Source organism: Typopeltis vanoorti, chromosome 17 (genome assembly GCF_054136105.1).
Source record: "Typopeltis vanoorti isolate ZY-2024b chromosome 17, IOZ_Tvanoo_1.0, whole genome shotgun sequence".
Classification (NCBI taxonomy): Eukaryota; Metazoa; Arthropoda; class Arachnida; order Uropygi; family Thelyphonidae; genus Typopeltis; species Typopeltis vanoorti.
This window is the reverse complement of record NC_143565.1, coordinates 85,233,688-85,254,224: the sequence shown is the minus strand read 5'-3', so window position 1 is coordinate 85,254,224 and position 20,537 is coordinate 85,233,688. Positions and strand designations below refer to the sequence as shown.

The window sequence follows — 20,537 nt, the reverse complement described above, 5'->3', positions numbered from 1 at the left end:
AGGACTAGGGGACATCCATGGAAACTGGGCAAAAGTGTGGTTAGTAAAGGTGTTAGAGCTGGGTTCTTTACTTTTAGAGTAGTGAATGAGTGGAATGCGCTCCCTGAGTCTGTGGTGGATGCTGTGACAGTGAATGAGTTTAAGGCGAGGTATGATAGATACTGTATGAATGTCGAATAGTTGTGATGAAAATGATTTGGGGCCTCCCTCGATGAGTCTAATGACTCCCTGGAGTTGCCCGTAATAATAATAATAATAATAATGATTTGACATTTGGTGTTGCGTCCCAATCTCTAACTGTTTTCCCAAAAAATGTATCGTAATTATATCGTAAATATATGTGATTTTTTGTTAAGCTGTTTCTCACCCCAAACTCTTGGAAAACTATGTGACAGGTTTTATGTGACGCCCCCCCCCGTCTTCCCCGAAAGTATACACCAGTACCATTATCAGAAAACTTCACTCAAATTTTTCAGAAACACTTGTTCTTGGGGAAATTACCTAATTAGGTTCACGGCAATTCAAGAAACGAAAATCTTTGACAGACAAGCATGGAAATGTGATTACCTTAAAAAGAAGCGGCTCAGGCAATATTAAGCAAATGTTTGTAATAAAAAAAATTAGCTAACGCCTTTTATTCCCTTATAGGGAGTAGGCAAGTCGTTTTTTTTTGTTTGTTGAAAAGTAATATTTCTGTAAAATTGCTAGTGGAGATAATCCTACACAGAGCTTCCCCGTAGGAAAGGGAGTGGCAGAAAGAAAACACAAAGGGTACCGAACCAGCGCCACGGCTGAATTTTCCGTATAGCCACATACAATTTTATGACCCAAATGTTGCTAGCTATTTTGGATTAAAGAGCGTGTCACTCTCTAGTTTAAAGCTGTTGTCGGTTTAACCAACCTGCTAGCAAAAATTCTTCAAAATTTTAACCACTGGTTGGCTCGAGCCAGTACGAGCCAGCTCCAGCATATCACTGGTTACCACCACCGTTTTTATTTCTTTCACTTTTTTCTGTTGTGCATTTCAAACATCCGGTTTTTAACCAATGATCCAGATTAAAGTGTTTAAGAAAATACAAAAGAGAGATACTAATATTAGTTAAATATTTTATGTATTAATTATTATTAGACTGCACTTCAAAATTTTTTAATAACCAACAACGCAAATGCTAAAAAAAAAATAAGCCATATCCGTCCGTGCTCGTATAACCCGCTCATCATTATAACTAGTGAACAAATACAATCAAACATGTACACACGGTGGTGAAACAATCTCCGAGGATATTTACAATTTAAGATACGAATGATTCAGGAAGTGTAGTTTTCGTAGAGTTGTGACAGCATGGTTTGCATCATCGAACTCCTTGGAGGTGTCACATAATAATAATTTAAATTTTTAATACAGACAGCTTGCAAGCTAAAACTCATAAAGAGTTGTCAAGGTAGAAGAGGAATACAGATAGTGCGAAAAGATTTATTAGAACACGATCGTATCATCAACCACACGTACGTTAATGGAGGTCAGTTGAACAGGCCAAAACACACATTTTGTTTGAAACTGTCTTTAATTTTTTTTTATTTATTGAAAAATTAATGACAGAATAGAAACACACTTATCTGTGACAATACCGTGAATGCAATATAAAAGTAAAGAAAATAATAATAAAAAAACTGTCTTGTAACCCCCTAAATACCTTTGCGTTCCTTTGAAAGTATGCATACTACATTTTGGGAAACACTGCTTTAGGGGATTTTATTTATTTTGTAATTAAGGTAATAATTGAAAAAAATATTCACTGCTTAGGCAAAAGCAATGGATAATTTTCATTCTGCAAATAGCATTTAAACTATTAGTTTGCCACATTTCAACGCCATATCTCTGCTTTCCTGAAAGGAGTAGATGGACAGAATCAAATACTTTTGAAGATCATTCTTCGCCTAATAAGATATAGTCGGGTAATAAGGATACCTTGGTTTCTCGCGTCTAAAGTGTTGTAGCCTACCTGGCTACCATGGAACTATTAACTCTTTTTTTTATCATTTCCTTCCCTCTCTGCTAGCGAGGAATTGCTCTTGTTGGAGCTTCCGTCCTGAGTAGACATTGTTTTTCTCATTATTCTCAATTTGAGACTTTTTTTACAAGCAAGTTTTTCAACTTTGATACCATGATTGCATTCCGCATAGCCTTAACCACTGTTATTATCTATAGAACAAATAATGAATTTTATATCATCCTCTTTGTGCTTTCAAAATGTGACCAAGCGACGCGTAATTTCAAAATAGAATTACCGGACATTATGGAATAGTTGGTATTTCAGCTGGTGTCGAAAAACTTAAGTGTGTGACTTACAAGTAGGCTTCAGTTTTCATTGTTTTAATGAAAAACAGTATTCCGTAGTATTCCCCTATACTATAAAAATAAGTATTCCCCATACTATTTTTAGAATTTTTAGTATAAAATCCCCTAAACAAAAACAAAAAAAAGAAAAAAAGAGCTAATATCTTTTATGGAATAGGTGATGCCTTTTAACCCTATCTGACTTTTGAAGATTGAGCTGAATTTATGCTAAAACAAAATTTATGCTGAATTTATGCTAATATGGTATTCCGCATTACCCAATGTTTTTCCTTCCTTTTTTAAGCTTTTGGAAACAGCTCTCACGTCACTGGCACTTGAGTATTCATGTTCTGCATATTATCACCACCAATCATCGATTTCATCAAATTCTTCCATTCACTCCTGTTAGTGTGAATTACTGGGTCATGGAGTTCACAGCGGTTTCTCAGACAAACTGGCCTCAAGAATACAACCGAGGATATAACTGGGCATATATCCTCTCATAAACATCATTATAGGTTTTTGTGTTGTTAATTTCTCACTTACTGGACAACTTGGGATGCAGAAGAATCTGCTGAACTTCAGGAGTGATTCCTTTAGCATTTTAAAATAATCTTTACATAGGTGAGTCTGATTTCTGACAGGTGGTGATATTCGGTCATTTCAAGATTCGGAACTGAATTTTGTGATCATACTAGCGTCCACTTGAAAGAATATAAACGGCTATTCGCCTATCGTAATTTTCCATAATAGACAAGTTTTACTCATGTTTTTTCATAGTCTGAAGGAAACTGAGTTTCACTGAACGCAACGTTAATCACCAAGTGCAAACAACCTACTTTGAGCAATTTAGTACAGTCCTATAGTACTTGTTTGAATACCTGTGCACCCTCAGATAAATTTTTACAGAATGCTACGTAGGGAAGTTTCGTTGAATTTTTTGATTATGAACGAACTGCTATTGTTAGGGACTTGGAAATTTCGATGTTTACAGATATACTCAATTCAATGATAAAAGCGATCTTTACATGTGCAGGTATATTTTGTTGGTCTACGAAACGATCTTTACTTGAGATTGAGTTAATATCGCATAATTAGCTTAACGATTATCGGAGGACCTCCTACAATGGTGAAATGAATTCGACTTCTATTTATCTGTAAAATGTATGGAGTTGAATTCAACAACTAATTAATCGTATCACAACCAGGAACTACCTTAAACCTATTTGGCCTAATCGGCCTCAAAGAAAAAAATTTAAAATTCCATAAAAGTTTGGATGATATGCGAGCAAAAAGGCAAGCGAAACAATTAATTCATATCTGGTGAAACATATACTCAGTAAATATATTATTATTATTCTTTTGACTTTTTTCATTCATTGCTGGATACAGACTTCCTCCTTAACTTTCCAGTCCTTTCTATCTTGAGCCAGTTTCAACTGCCATGTAAAACTTTTGTAGCTCATCTCTCCATCTTATTCTTTGGTGATCTTTTCTTCTCTTTCTCTCTCTCTTGGTATCCACTCAGTACTTAATTTTATCATTTTCATCTGTTTACATTGCCAGCCCATATTCATTTACATGAATTTCAAATAATCTGCCTGTTCTATTATTTCTTTTATCTCTTTTTGTGAAGCATCCTTCTTCCCAAGGGCTCTTTGGTCTTTCTGATCTCCTGAAGATACTGGAAATAAATTATATGGAATGGAATGAATATTTTATTTAATTTTTAATATTGTTTAATAGCATATCTTCCTAATACATTTAGAGATTGGATAGCATGAAAATGGTAGTTCATTTGAAGCAATGTGGTGTCAGATCGAGGCCACTAGACTTTTTGGTCAAGAAAATTAAACGTTTTTTTAAAACTTTATTCTTTTTATTCTCGGTATTATAGTCATTCAAACTAATTTTTTCATAACATTATCTACTGAGTAAATATGTACGCCAATATATATATGTAGAAAGTTTTTTAACTTCGGTATATTATGTTAAAGATACCAAGCAATTTTATAAGCTAGGTTTTAATCCTTTTTTCCCAAGTGAAGAAAACAGACAAATAAGTCAAGTTTGCACATATAAGAGAGCTTTAGAAAAGAGGGCTCTAAGTTACTTATGCTGAATGCAGATGATGCGTGTTTTGGAATTCAGAGGATAATTTTTGGTGTTGTTGTTATTAGGTCTATAAAATTTTGATTAGTATAAAGGAAACAATTAATCATGTAAATAAGATAAAAGAGGGCCAAATATTTTTTATGATAATTTTCTGTCTGGTTTCTTCTTTTTCAATTGTATGGAACAGTGACTGTGAACAAATTGATTCAGATGGACATAGTAAGACATTTTAGTAACCGAAAAGAAAGGGCTACTGTCATCTAAAGAAGTGTGTGATCTAAATTTGGAACAATTTTAATTTAAGTTTTAATTTCTTGTAGCATTCTTTTTCCCTGTTGTTTTACATAGTTCTGAGAATTCAATTCTCCTTCTCTTGTCAAAGAAATTGGTAGAATTAACTAAAAGGATGACAAAAAAATTATCTGCAGAAACCCTAAACCTTCTCAGAAAGAGAAGATAATTAAAAAGAGATCTAAACAAGAGAAGTAGAATAGAATTCTCAGAGCTATGTAAAACAATAGGGAAAAAATGCCACAAGACATTAAAAACTTCAGAAGAAGGAAAATCAGATTTACAATAGAAAACAATACGATCGGTTGTAGCTTATAATTTGTGATAGTCATGGGCCAGCTGTCTCTGATTGGGTAGCAGTGGAGTTTGAACTCTACACTCCGTCTCCAAAAGCCAGATAGGTTTAAAAGCCTCGCTTACTTCCTGTAAGGGAATAAAAGGCATCATCATTATTATTATGATTATTATTATTATTATTATTATATGATTAAAATTTGATTACTAGAAACCGAGCGATACCAAAATAGAAAAAATGCTATTTATTATAATTTGAGTGCACAACTAGTTTGGTTTTCTTAGAGGACATCACACGGTGTATAACAACATCAATAGAGGAATAATAAATAAATAAGTATAAGAGGCTGTGTAGCTCAGTGGATGTGAAGTTTGCGCTCCGCATCGCTTGACCGCACGAAGGAAGACATGCTTTCGAATTTAGTCGGCTACTAGAGGAAATTTTTCTAAGCTTTTTTTCGACCGGTTCCCAAGTTAGTCGATCTCTGGCACGGGAAAGCGGGTTTTTCTCCACGAAACTCAGGTTTTTTGTTCCATAAACTTAAGAAAATCGACCGTAGAACCCACACTATTTCAGACATTAAATATATTGTGTTAGGGTTGGGGATCACGAGATGGCGGCACTTGTCGCCGTCTATCTTCACTTCGTGCTGCTTAATTAGTGATGGCCTTGGGCCATCTACCTCTGATTGGGTACCACTGGAGATTGAACTGCCCACTCAGTCTCCAAGAGAGTTAGGACTAAAGCCTCGCCTACTCGCTATACGAGAATAAAAAGGCGTTAGCTGAATTTTTTTTTATAAATAAGTATATGTACCTTACAAGAGGCAGCTGCAAATTGACTTGCTGACATTGGAAGCCATTCTGGATGCCACAGTATTGTTGGGCACGTTCACCCGAGCATGATCTCATGTATGACAAACTTGGACATATGAAGAGTTACAATAATGAGAAAAGGGTTATAACTAAGGTTGATATTAAGGGGACCGGATTATGGACAATTTCTGTTGATTGCACAATTTGTCTCTCCAGTTCATCGTATATATATATATATATATATATACGATGAACTGGAGAAGTTTGATGAGAAGGAACTCATCAAACTTTAGTTCCAAGAATATGACCTGATCTAAATCTTGTGGATTTTGTGAAGCCACTTGAAATAATAGGTGTGGTCTTTCTCAGCGGAAAACGTTGATGTTGATGAACTTCCATAGCACGTTTATTATGCATGTATTACCATAAGATATTAACCGGGAACTTTGAGTGCCTGAATCTGTCCATAGTGAGATGTCTCAATTGCTGAGTGGCTGGCAACGAAGATCATTTTGAAACTTGCTATTAAGTGCATTCATCGTACAATGTTCTTTTTTGCCGAGTACCAGAGCCTCTGTAGCTCAGTCGGTATAGACGAAGCCGTTGGGTCGGAAAGACCTGGGTTCGATTCCCGTCCGTGAGTGAGGGACCTTTATCTGGTGTCTTTTGATGAAAGGTGAGTTAGCCGGTGTCATACAGAAGTAGGGGATTTTTTCACCCGGAAACCAGGGTTTTTCGTCCTCTAGAACACACACTCACGGATTACAGTCAGCTATGCCGGTCCCGAGCCAGGATAAAATTAGGGGGGGGGGGGGGTTGAGATGCTGCCGTACTTCCCGTAAACGGTAGAAAAATTTGTTTCAATAATATTTTGGTGAAGCCCGTGATGTTTATGACTCATATTCGCGCCATTGTCATATCCGTTGCTGCGTAAATGAGAAATATTGAGATTCAGCGATTGTAAATGATTTACAGTCAATTTATATATTCCCTGACCAGTGGTGACCTCAACAGCACAAAATCCCCAAAAATGTTCGTGAATTTCTGTTATGTTTTTATTTTTGTTATGATATACAAATCTAATAATGAGAGTTAATTGTTCCGTATGAGTTATGTCTGGACTTGTATCAAGAATTATCGAGTAATATTTTGCGTTTCGAACCATGTCTAAAATTTATTTCCGCATACCATCGGAAATCATGTGAATTATTTCATTCTGTATGCCATATCCTAAATAATGCGCCTTATTCTTTTACTCTGAGGTTTGAATGCGACGTAAATGTTCAAACATTATTGTATCAAATTTTGCAACTGTTTCTACTAATTTTAAAAAATTTCCATTATTATAGTCATATAATTTTTAGATGATCCTCTAAAAGCTATACACTGCCATGATAAATATTGGATTATGTATATTAAGTTCAATAACGGATTGCCAATATTAATTATATATTGGATTTTATCCTTTTTGCAATTGTTAGCCAACAAAGTTTGTGCCTGAAGTACTTTCAGGACTGGGGCAACTCATGGTAAAGGTGGTATAGGTTCTCATCACTTGCCTTAGTTTCTTCCATTGTGCAAAACATTGCGGACATGTATAATGCTATGCATTAAGGAAAGGACCACTACCCGACCGATTTCGACCTTTATTGAGGTCTCATCAGTGGGTGCCAGACCCAGAGGTGGTAATACTAAGGTGGAAGTAATGGAGAAGTCATATTTACCTATACCAGTTACCAAAAGGTGTCACACCCTATTATTAGAATTCTCTGGATTAGAGATAAGTTTATGGAAGTATTTTCACTTGGCTATGGTACTAATTATATATTGGATTTTATCCTTTATCCAACTGTTAGCAAACAAAGTTTGCACCCGAAGAGTCTCAGGACTGGGAAAACTCGTGGTAAAGGTGGTATAAGTTGTCATCACTTGCCTTAATATCTCCCATAATGCAAAGCACATCTCCTTGCAGATATGTATAATGCCATGCATTAAGGGAAGGGCCAATACCCAAACCGGTTTCACCCTTTGTTGAGGTGCTGTTTAAGTAAAGACCTCTGGAAAAATTAGGCGGTCCTCCAGACCACTCCCTAAGAGTGACCGTCCAACTCAGCATAGCAATAATCTCAGAGGTGGACCCACTCAGAGACAGACAAAATCCAACCCCCGAGCAGAGCCATAATCTTAGCAGTGGCCACACTCAGAGACAGGCAAAAACCTACTCCCAAGCAGAGCTTCTGACATCTCAAGGAAAGCAATCACTTCTACCCAAAAGCACATCAGTGGGAACCAGACCCAGAGGTGGTGATAATAAGGTGGGAGTAATAGAAGTCATATTTACCTATATGAGTTGACAAAGGGTGTCACACCCTATTATTTTGCCAATATTTGATATATGATCAAATAACTTACAATAATAGCAAAAAAAAAAAAACGAATTTTGTGATATCGAGTATATCAAATAATTTCTATGGATTTTTTTTCTACATTTGGGAGCGTTCTAATACAATATGAGTCAGAAAAGTTTCGACCAGAATCGTCTCTAGGAAAATTATTTAATTATCTGCCACGGGAATTTTATACTAAACAATCTCTTATTTTTAGAGATAAAATTTGTGGCCAGGTACCTGCATTGTGCATCAAATTTTAAAGCAGAACTTGATAATTCAGTTTTGTTTAAAGAATAATCTGAATTTTCTTCATCTTCATCTTTTACCTAGAACAACTGTCAGCTTCTACTTCTTTTGAAATCACAGCGCTGCTTTCAGTTTCAATTTCTTCCGTTTCTTTGGTCTGTTCTGTTTCTTTTGATGTTACTGCAGCACCTGCACCAGCATCAACATCAGTGGACAAAATCTTTTGTTTGTTTTTTAAATGTGATATTTCTGCAGTCACGAATTTATCTAGGGAACCAGACGATTCTTGTTCGATTTGCAATTTCTTTGCTCTTTTTCTCCTGTATTGGGCTCCGGAAGTTTTTTTTTTCCCTTATAATATTCTTTTTATGACATCAACAATTTAATATTTAAAATTTAAATTTAATTATTAATTTTTTAAATTTTCATGATGGCTTGGGTTATATATAAATAAATAAATTAATGAATTAATGAACAATATTTGAAATCTATATTAAACACATTAATTTCTCAAGCGCTACGCTACAATCTTTTATAATATAATAAATATCACTTACTCTTAGGAATACATTCACAAGCTTCTCTCGAAAAACAGTCATTTTAAATACTGTATACGTAAGATTACGCAAGATGCAATAACACAGTGACAATGCTAGACAGTGCAACCAAGGCTATATTATGTCTAAATGAATACAGACAGTATACATCACACGGACAGGACATATTATTATTATTATTATTATTATTATTATTATTATTATTATTATTATTATTATTATTATTATTATTATTATTATTATTATTCGTGACACCTCCAAGGAGTCTGAAGACTCATCGTGGGAGGACACCTATTGTACAACTCTCTTTCTCCACCACTACACTGAATCTCTACTACCAATCATCTACATCAGCGCCATCTACCGCCCACCACCACCACAACTAGTATTTTTTGTCTGTAAATTACATGTGTTCTGAAGGGCCGATTTGTCTGTATGCGGGATGAAAAAACCTGAGTTTCCGGAGAAAAACCCTGCTGCTTCCGTATGAGATCGGCTAACTCACCTTCGTTTGAAAAAGTCCATATAAAGATTCCTCCCGTCATGATGAGACTCGATACTTAGGCCTTTTCCAATTGAAGAGCGCAACGTACCATCGTTCTTCCAATTCTTTAAATGGTGCCATAAAAATAAATTTTATTATACATATAATCGATCAAAATGTCGCCCCTTTGATTACTGCCCTTCTTTGGTGAACAACCTGCACACCTACACGTGGCTACCCTGGCTTTCTGTTTTCTGCAGCCAGTTTCGTTTTGTATGATGAAAATCGCAATTTTATAGGTTTACAACCTTTCGTGACACACGAAATTTCTAGTATTTCTAGAAATCAATTGGTCTTTCTAGCCTGGCTCCCACTGATGAGACCTCAATAAAAGTCGAAACCAGTCTGGGTAGTGGCCACTTGCCTTTAATACATAGCATCATACATCTCCTCAAGGAGATGGGCTGTGCATTAAGGGTAAATATTAAGAATAGTGATCAGCACTTATTCTACCTTTACGAGTTGCCTTGACTTGAACTACTTTGAGGGTCAGCTAGACTCGCAATACGTGCAGGCGCAAACTTGACCTGTTTGTCTGTTTGCTTACTTGGGAAATGGAATAAAACCAGGTTTAAAATAGCTTGGTATCTTTAACATTTATTATACCCAAGGTAAAATACTTCTTACCTTGGATATAATAACCAAAGTAAAAAATAAAAAATAACCAAGGTAATAATTTCTACACACACACACACACACACATATATATATATAAGGTTAAAACACCTTATGGCAATTTGTTCTGGTAAAATACTTACAAGCTCTGTATTACTAAATCTTGGTATTTCTAGCCTAGCTCCCACTGATGAGACCTCAATAAAGGTCGAAACCGGTCTGAGTAGTGGCCTCTTGCCTTTAATACAAAACATCATGCATCCCCTTCTTGGAGATGTGTTTTGGCATTAAGGGTAAATATTAAGATTAGTGATCAGAGCTTATTCCACCTTTACCACGAGTTGCCTTGGTCTTGCACTACCTGTAGGATCAGCTAGACTTGCATCACTTGCAGGCGCAAACTTGACTTGTTTGTCTGTTTGCTTACTTGGGAAATGCAGTAAAACCAGGTTTAAAATTGCTTGGAATTTTTAACATTTACTATACCCAAGGTAAAATACTTTATATATATATATATATATATATATATATATATATATATATATATATATTATTGTCTTTTTATACAATAGTTCTTGTCTGACTGTGATGTTTGTTTTCTTTTCTACCCAACTTGTTCTATTTATTTTTCTTAAGCATTTCATTTCAAATGCCAGCAGTTTTTTCTCCTCTCTTTTTTTAACTGTCAACGCTTCTGCTCTATAGATGACTGTTGGTATAATTATTGCTTCCTATAATTTGATTTTGGCTTGTTTAGATATCTTGTTTGTTTTCCAGATTTTCTGTAATTTTCCCATGGTGGTCCATCCTATCGCTATTCTGTGTTTGAACTCAAAACAATCAAACAATCTGTGTTTGATTATTTTGAGTTTATCTATTGTTTCTGTTAGTTTTGATCCAAGGTATATGAAGTTGTCTACTTATTCTATTTGTTTTCCGTTTAGGGTGGCTTAGATGGTAGTTCTGTTCCTCCCTATTTTCATCACTTTTGGCTTTTGTATATTTATTGTCATGCCATATGTTTTACAGGTTTCGTTTAGCTTGTTGATCAACCTTTGTAGTTCATTTGGGGTTCTTGAAAGAAGGACGAGATCATCTGCATATTTGATATTATTTATGTTTAAACCGTTGAAATTGATTCCAGGCTCATTGTCTATTACTTTCTTTACAACTTCTTCTAGATATATGTTGAATAGGCATGGGAATAATGGGCATCCTTGCATTACTCCTTTTTGGATCTCTATGGTTCTGTTGTGAGTGTGTCCTTTTTAATTATTGCATTTGTCTTATAATAATATTTTATCAGAAACTGTATTATATATTTGTCTATTGCTTTTTCTAGTAGAATTTTAAGAAGGATTTCTCTGTTGATGTTATCAAAAGCTTATTTAAAGTCCACTAAACAACAATATAGTTCTTTGTGGTCTTCCCAGCTGAGCTCTGCTAGTTGGTGCAATGTGAAAATTTGGTCTATTGTTGAATAGTTTCCTCGGAAACCAGCTTGTTCTATGCCTATCATTTCTTCGTAGGTGGTTTTTAATCTATTTTGTATAATTCTTATGAATATTTTATAGGTGTGAGGGAGTAAATTGATTGGTCTGTAATTTCTGCAGTCTCTTTTGTCTCCTTTCTTGTATATTGGGATGATCTTTCCAGTTCTCCAGTCATCTGGGATCTCTCCTGTTTGTAGTATTTTATTGAATAGGGTTGTTAAATATTCTATTGATATGCTGCCTCCATATGACCACAGTTCAGTAGGGATAGTATCAATGCCTGGTGCTTTGGCGCATTATTGTTTTTCATCTGTTTTATTGCGTATCTAACTTGTAAAATTTTTGGGTGATCATTATTTTCTTCTATTGTTAACATTGTAGTTTTATTTCCTTGGTGGAAGATAGTCTTAAAATGGTTTGACTAGATTTTTCTTATATATTCAATATTCCCGGTTTCAGTCATCTTGTTGTTTATCATTGTTACTGCTTTTGCTGAGAATTCCTTTGTAATTTCTTTTAGAGTATCATGGAAGACTTTTAGGTTCTTTTGTTGGTATGCTTCTTGGCATTTCTTAGCTTTTTCTTCTAGCCATTTTTCTTTGGCTTTTTTGCATAGGTTATCAACTTTATTTTTTAGTGCTCTGTATTTTTCTTTATTCTCTTCATTGTTTTGTTGGTTTACAAGTATCTTGGCCTCTTTTTCTCTTATATGGTAGCTATGATTTGTTGGGTTATCCATTGTTTGTTTATTTTGGGTTTGGAACCTAGAGTGTCTTTTGCAATTGATTACACTGTTTCTTTTCCTTCTTCCCATATTTTCCGCTGTTCTGGAAGATGGAGGGTTTTAATTTCAAGCACATCTGTTCTAAAAATCGACTTCTGCTTGAGCTATCTTTTAGTTTTGATAGTTGATGTTTTCTTCTTTTCTGATATTATTTTTCCTGTTGACTTTAATCTTCACTTTGGCAGTTAATATTTCGTGGTCAGTGTCAAAATCAAAACTTCTTAATGTTCGTACATTATTTACTGATCTTTTCCATTGTTTGTTTATGATGATATAGTCTATGCAGTTCTTTATATTACCATCTGGGGATGTCCATGTATATTTATTATTAGGTCGTTGATAGAACAATATGTTTATAATCATTAGATCGTTTGCTTTACAGAAGTGGAGTAATTGTTCTCCTCTGTCGTTAAGCTCTCCGTATCCAAATTTCCCCATCACATATTTTTTGTCTGCTGTGAACTGTCCTATTTAGCATTAAAATCTCCCATCGCTATCATGAGTTCCCTATTTTTGGGATTATCTATTTCCTGTTGTAGTTCTTCATAGAAATTTTATATTTCTTCCTCTGAATGGTTACTGTCTGGTGCATATATTTGAATTATTTTAATTGTTTGACCTTTTTCTTTTGCTTGAAGTTTGGCTGTTATTATTCTAGGAGACACTGGGTTTATTTCGATTACTGAGTGTGTAAATTTATTTTCAATTAGTAATGCAACTCCTTCTCTGTGTATGTTATCTTTTCTTCCTGAGAAGTACAGTCTTCCTTCTGGTAAATCCATCTCAACGCCAATGTGTCTCTGATAAACCTAAAATACTCCATTTCAGTCTTTTTAAATTTTCCTGGACGAATTGCAATTTTCCAGGTATAGTGATCTTATGTTGAGGGTGGCTACGTTTCACATCCTTGGCTGACCGCATTGCTGATTTCTCACCTACTCTATGTGGTCTTTGAGTAGGCGCATCGGTTGTCCCGTACACAGTAGCACTATCTCGGTTTGTAGACTTTCTCCTGCTCATGAAAGTTAGGCATAATAATGTAGCCAGCTTGTCATGCCTCTGCTACATCCTTTGGTCCACGGCTCTTTATTCTTTATTCAGAGCAACCCATTTGGGTTTCCCCCCATCTGCCACCCAGGGGACGCGCCTGGTAGGAGTGTAGTCTCCCTCAAGTATATACAGTATATATATATATATATATATATATATATATATCTTCTTCAATCCATCCATCCATTAGGACGGGTAGAGCTCCTTGATTAGGAGTCATGGGGAATTAATGCATCAGGCACCCCTGCGTTATCTTCTAAGACAGGGGTGAGGGATGGGGAAACCCTCGCCCGCGGGAGAAATTTCGCCCGCGAGTCTATTCGAATTCGCCCCTTTGCTGATGTACTCGTATGTACATGTAAATAAAATTTTATAATAATTTAAATTTATTATAAAATTGAGCCTGTGTAGCTCAGTGGATGTGGCGTTTGCATACCACGGCGCTTGGCCGCACGAAGGAAGACTTGGTTTCGAGTCTAGTCGGCGACTAGAGGAAATTTTTCTAAGCCTTTTTTCGACCGGTTCCCGAGTTAGTCGATCTCTGGCACGGGCAAGCGGGTTTTTCCTCCCGGAAACTCGGGTTTTTCGTTCCGTAAACTCAAGAAAATCGACCGTAGAACCCACATTATTTCAGACATTAAATATATTGTGTTAGGGTTAGGGACCACGAGATGGCGGCACATTTGAGCCGTCTCTCTTCACTGCGTACGCTTAATTAGTGATAGCCTTGGGCCATCTGTCTCTGATTGGGTACCAGTGGAGATTGAACTGCTGACTCAGTCTCCAAAAGTTAGATAGGGCTAAATGGCCTCGCCTACTCCCGTATATACGGGAATAAAAAGGCGTTAGCCGATTTTTTTTTTTTTTAAAATTAAATTTATTTAAATTTAAATAATTAAATATACAAAACTAAAAATAGCTATATTACATATAATATGATGGTCATATGTCTGGTAAGATATATATTGCACACTACATTCACTATATATAAGAGCTAAAATTTACCAGTCGCCCGCGGAAGTTTTTAAATTAGCAATTTTCACCCTTGATACTAAAAAGGATCCCCCACCCCTGTTCTAAGGGGAAGTATTTTATACTTCTAGATCTGTGTGTTTACAGGGCTGATTTTCCCTTTGAGGGACGAAAAATCCTCTATCCCCGTAAATATATATTTACATATAAACAAAATATGATAGACAGCGTGTAAACCGAATGTCCAACACTCGATCTAAAACAATTAGTCCTTTTAAAAAAATACTAGGTGCCGATACGCATTCTTTGATAGTAGGAAAAGTTGAAAATTAAAACGCTACTGCATTCGGTTGTCACTGCTAATGAAGGTGTGGATACTCTGTACCGTTGGGTACCGTTCCTCCCCCACCCACCAAAAAAAAAAAAAAAACTGTGTACTATGTATGTATATACTAAATATGTAGTAAAAATATATACTGTATATGGTGATTCGCGTGTGTAGATGGCAGTAAAGTGCAGAAGTAAGTGGGAATAGATCTGCCAAGTCGTGGTTTCGTGGGAAAAAGCTGAAGTTTGATTTTTTCTTCTTTTTTAATGTAACAATTGTGTTTGTGTTTACGTGCTATGTGACTATTTTTGTTCTACTGAAATGTGAAAAAAAATTATATATAAAAGAAACAGGTTATGCAAAAGGAAATCATTGAACACATGTTAATAACATCGAATCTTAAATACTGTACAGTATAAAAATGAGTATGTATATAAATATTTTAATTTCTATAGGGGTGTAGTATTTAAGATACATGTTATGTGACTATTTTGTATTTTGCTCAGATCTGAATATATATATATATAAAGTTATGGAAAAGTAAATATTTAACCTGTGTTTATAACATTATCGAATCTTAAATACTCTAGAGCAGGGATTCGCAAACCTATGGTACGCGTACCACTGCCTTACTGGTACATCTAATATCTTGAATTAAATATAGTGGTACGCCACTGGAAAAGGTTGAGAACCCCTGCTCTAGAGTATAAATGAGTATGTATATAAATATTTTAATTTATATAAAAAAGTTATAATAATATATGGTATTGCAACGTTCCTTCCTTAGGTATTGTCTGATAAAATTTAATAGCAGTAAAAAATGCATCTGTTTCAGCACAGTTTTTATCTCAGATAAGTAGTCTTGACCTTGATGTTCTTTAAATTACGGTAAACGCAGATATAAAGCCGAAAGACTTCAGTTATTAATTGAACCCTTTCGGCAGATATTATTATTACTAACAAACACCTCATGGAATCGAGACGTGTCTTGAACTAAGTAATAAATATTCAAATTCATCAAAATATGTGTCTCCTAAAACATAAGAATACACAATAAATATCGAAACTCCTGCATGCTTTACATGCAAGTTCACAAGTGCCACTTTAACACTTCATTTACTGCTTGCTGATTACATTTTAGAGCAATTAACATCATCAGGTGGAATAGTTTATGCAATTTGGATTCATGTAAATAAATTCATCACACATAAAACAGTGTAGAGGTGCCTCCCCTGTCCTTAAAAAAAAAAAATTAAAAAGAATGGTGTAACAACCATCTTCACAATCTTCTTACATTAGACCTAGTAGTTTTTCAGCCATGTAATGTGGTGTTATTGAAACTTAATTAATGTGCTCAGGCAGGTTAAACCAATCTGCACAGCATATTATGTCTGTGAATTGCATCTATACTTGGTCTGATTTGTCTTGTGGGGGTGAAAAATGTGTTTCTGGGAAGGAAAGCTCTGCTGTCTTAATACAAGACTACCTGATCCTTTGGTTGAGAAGCCCTTTTAAAGATTCTTTGTGTCTTAGATAGGATTGAACCCAGGTCTTTCCAACCAAAGGTCATCATCTGTGTTGACTGAGCTGTGGATGCTATTCATGATTAATGAAGAGGAAACTAAATCATTGCTTCATGAATTTAAGAAAAAAAATCATTAAATTAAAGTTAAATATCCTGTAAAATGTCCATTAAAATTCTACTATGAAAGTCTATAAAAAGAAATTTAATTTATCAAAATAACTTAAGCAATTAGACATCACAGAGAAAAACAAATTGGACAGATGTACCTCTGCAACAGCAAAGTTCATCTTTTATATTATCATGGATATTATTTTGGTATCAGAAGCAGGGTGAGAATGCATTACCCATCCTTGGAAACATCTAAAAGAATGCATTTATATCTGGATTGCACTACTTTTCATTCATGCTAGAATACATTCACAGGTGCCCATATGTAGACTCCTATCTATTTAGAACCATTGACCGCTGCATACATCTTGTGGCAATTATTTTCTGAATATTTCAGACCAACAGCGTGTTGCTGTTAGGGATTTGGGAGTGCTAGTTGAAGTTCAGGAGATGTATTGCAAAAATGGGGAAATATCTCAAAGGATCAGGGATTTTGCTGCACTTTATATTTTGATATAACAACATATAGATTACTCTGTACAGATCTGGTTACCAAGTTTCTTGAGGATAAAGAAATCAGGAAGAGAGGATCAAGAAGGGCAAGTTCAAGTTGAGGACAGGCCTGTTGAAATCTCCTTTAGATTGAAGTTTGCAGATTATAAAATTTGGATGGCAGCAAAGAAGGGGAGGATACGACAGAAATATACAAGTTATTAAAGTGATTTATAGAACTTAAAATATTAAAATATCAACATGTACATTATTATAACTGGTAAGGGAGCCCTCTTAGATGCAGTCCCCAGACTCTCAGTGTCTGTTTTGAGCTAATTACTTTTCTAGTAACCAGTATGGCTATGGCCCTTGGTTACACATATTTGCATTAATTAACTTACATTACTCTAAACCAGTTACTTATCATAATTATGAAACCATTCAAAATATATCATATTCTACTTGCATATATGAGAAAATGTTTTATTAACTATAATAAAATAATAGCCAAAATAAGTGTTAGTACCAACAGAATATGATAGTAATACTTGAATTTTATTTTTTGTAACATTTTACTGTGCATTGAATTGTATTGTGAAATATTGTCATAATTATACAAGTTGAATAGTATAATTGGTATACGTGATGTGAATAATAAAAACTGTTAAACTTATTATTATCCAAAGACCCCATGCAGTCAAAGACTCATCTAAGAGATCCCTTTCTCATACACACAGCTCATCATACCGCACCTTAAACACATTCAAATTCTTTGCAGACATCACACTCTCAGGCCTGTCATCCCTTTCAAGAACATACTTGCAATGTAAGTAGTACCATTTTTTTCACCAGAGGTCAGGCCAACAATTGTTGTAGCAGTTGGTCAGTGTCTTTAACAAACCAGTTTGATTGTAGTGTAGCTTGTTTTCTGTGTATAGTTGTATGCTCCAGAAGATGACCTTGACATAAAGGTCGAAACGTCGAATGTAGATTTTAGTTATATTAAACTAAAGTTTTTATTCAAACACGGTAGTTGTCTCCATAATTTTCAAAAATGCGTAAGTAGTACCACTTTTATGCCAGATCAAGTGCTGTCTAGAATTGGAGGAAAGATTAAACAACTCTCATCTATAAAGAGTACATTAGCCCATTGGTGTCTTGTCCAATTTTTATAGATACACCACCACTCAAAATGTGCTCTACAATGAACTGTGGATAATTGGACGTAGACTACAGGCCTTCTGGTATATAGGCTTACTTGGCGCAGATGTCTTGCCACAGTTTGTTGAGATGTCTACATACCTGTGCTTTAATGGAGTGGACTTGCAAGCTTACCTGCCATGGTGCGTCGATTACATTTCTGTTATAACCAAAATTCTGTCTTAATGCTCCATGGTAGAGTGAGGGTGACCTCTTAGCAAACATCTGGAACATATTCAGTTGGTTTGAAATGTTTCCTAGAGCCTAGATACAAAAGTATGTGAGATTCCAAACTCTTTGTCAATATTACTAAATTTGCGGCCTTCGAGCTTTCCAATAATTCTTTCCTGTGTGAAATCATCTCTTTGATGTCTTTCAGTCATTACAAGACATTCAAGCTTGCAGTTCTATTCCTTCACAAAAAGAACTTTCAAACACAATTTGCTTACTGCAGCCTTTTGCTTTTTATCCTGTTGAGTGCTACCACCTGACTCCTTTGTGCACGATTCGAAAATTTGAATGTGTACCTGCTTTCTAGTTGAAATCATCAGTTATATAAATTGTCATGAACTTATTCATCTGAATTTGCAGTTTTAATCTTCAGAATTTGCAGTTTTAATCTTCAGAAATAGTGTTTGTCCTTGAGTTTTGGACCAGCGTATAATATGATGGCTGAAATGATTCTTAAATTTAAAATATCTGTCAGTCTATCTCAAATCCTTGTGTTCATTGGACATTCTTTCTAAAGTCCATTCAGCTTATATTTGTATAATATTTACTTCTTGCCAAATCATATATTCATATTCTTGTATTTGTTCACATTTTTTTTTTCTCTCTTCTATGTCCACTTTTTGCCAGCTGTTTTGTTGACCTGTTCTTTACAGAATGATTTCTTAAGATCGGTATGTAGAGAACAGGTCATTAACGAAGAGAGAACTTTTAATATTTGTATCTAAGTCATTTATGACTACATATCAATGACAAAAGTTGCAACACTAAATCCTGGGATATCCTGTTCTAACCACTTGACTATTAGAAAATGCTCCTCTAAGCACTATTTTCTGAAATCTGCCAGGTTTCCTGTCCATAAGCTGGTAATCATCAATACCTATATGGTGCATCTTAAGTGGGGTCTTATGTAGAACGCTGCTCAAGCCTTTATTGAAATTCAGTAAATCACATCATAGCCATGCGATAAATTTGCTTTGTAATATCTTTTCCAGGTTTATCATAATTGATCTTCACAGTGTATCCTACTCAGCAAGTGGTCTTTACCAGGGATATTCTGGATACATTTCCTAATTAATTTTTCATTACCTATAAAAGTAATAAAATTCACTTGTTTGTAATTCTAAACTTTATGTGATGGGTTAACCTTATGAATTTGAATAAGCTTGCAAACTTCTACTTCGTGGTTACACATTTCAGTTCTCACCAATTCATTGAAGATGATTAAAGGTGGAGTGATTAATCCATACATATATATGCTTACTAACAAAGGAGATATATTGTTTCTTCTTCCGTTCGTATTCTCTGCCACTTGATTTATAATATCAATTATTTCCTCTTCTATTTTAGCAGTATTTACATATACACAAAATACTTTTTAAATTTCTCTGTGACTGTAGCTTGATCATTCAAAATAAATCCCAAATAGCTGGTTTTATTCAATATGTTGCTGTTTTTTTTACATATCTGTAAATGCATTTTAGATTAATCTTGGCATTCCTTGCTAGATTAAACTTCCAATTTTGCTTTAGGATCTGTTAGCAATAATTTAGTTATTTGTTGCTTATATCTATTATACTTGATTATTCATCCAACTGACTTTATTATGAAATTTCTTACTTTGAGTTTATTAAAAAAAAAAGTGTAATATGCTAGATATCCTTTAGTATTATCCATTTTGCATTATTGTAAAATGGATAACACCGAAATTATTTTCCATATATCAGATGCACTACTCATTGGTAATGAGCAGTGCATCCGAAAAAAGTTCCTCAAAGCTGGAGTACTTTTTCAGATAGACGGTTAAAAACTTATCACTTCAACAGGTAATCCTTAACTGGTGTGGACATTACTAGTTATTATTATTATTACCCAAGACCCCATGGAGTTAAAGAGACTCATCTGGGAGGTCCTTTTATCATGCACACAACTCATCATACCGTGCATCAGACACTACACTCTCAGGCAAGGTATTCCAATCATTCACAACTCTGCATGAAAAAAAACCTGCTTCTCACTCCCCTCCTCACACCCTCTTTATACAGTTTCCAGGGATGACCTCTGGTATTTGACCCTGATCTCCTGCTATTTTCTGTAGAACCTCTCCAACATTGATCCTATAACAACCCCCCTTACTAACTTGTAGGTCTC

General features: G+C 35.0%; 1 protein-coding gene across 3 annotated transcripts in view; it reads left to right on the top strand.

The window, feature by feature from the left end:
* Nucleotides 1–20,537, top strand: part of FucT6 (alpha-(1,6)-fucosyltransferase 8) — a 160,140-nt gene that overhangs the window by 11,279 nt on the left and 128,324 nt on the right. Inside the window, exon 1 of one of the 3 annotated variants that reach the window (XM_090407762.1) lies at nucleotides 15,072–15,258. The exons of the other annotated variants lie outside the window; for them this stretch is intronic. Within the exon in view, the coding sequence (XP_090263888.1) occupies nucleotides 15,255–15,258 (4 nt within the window). The 5' untranslated portion in view covers nucleotides 15,072–15,254. Of the gene's footprint in view, nucleotides 1–15,071; nucleotides 15,259–20,537 lie in introns of those variants that run through there. 3 annotated transcript variants of the gene reach the window in all.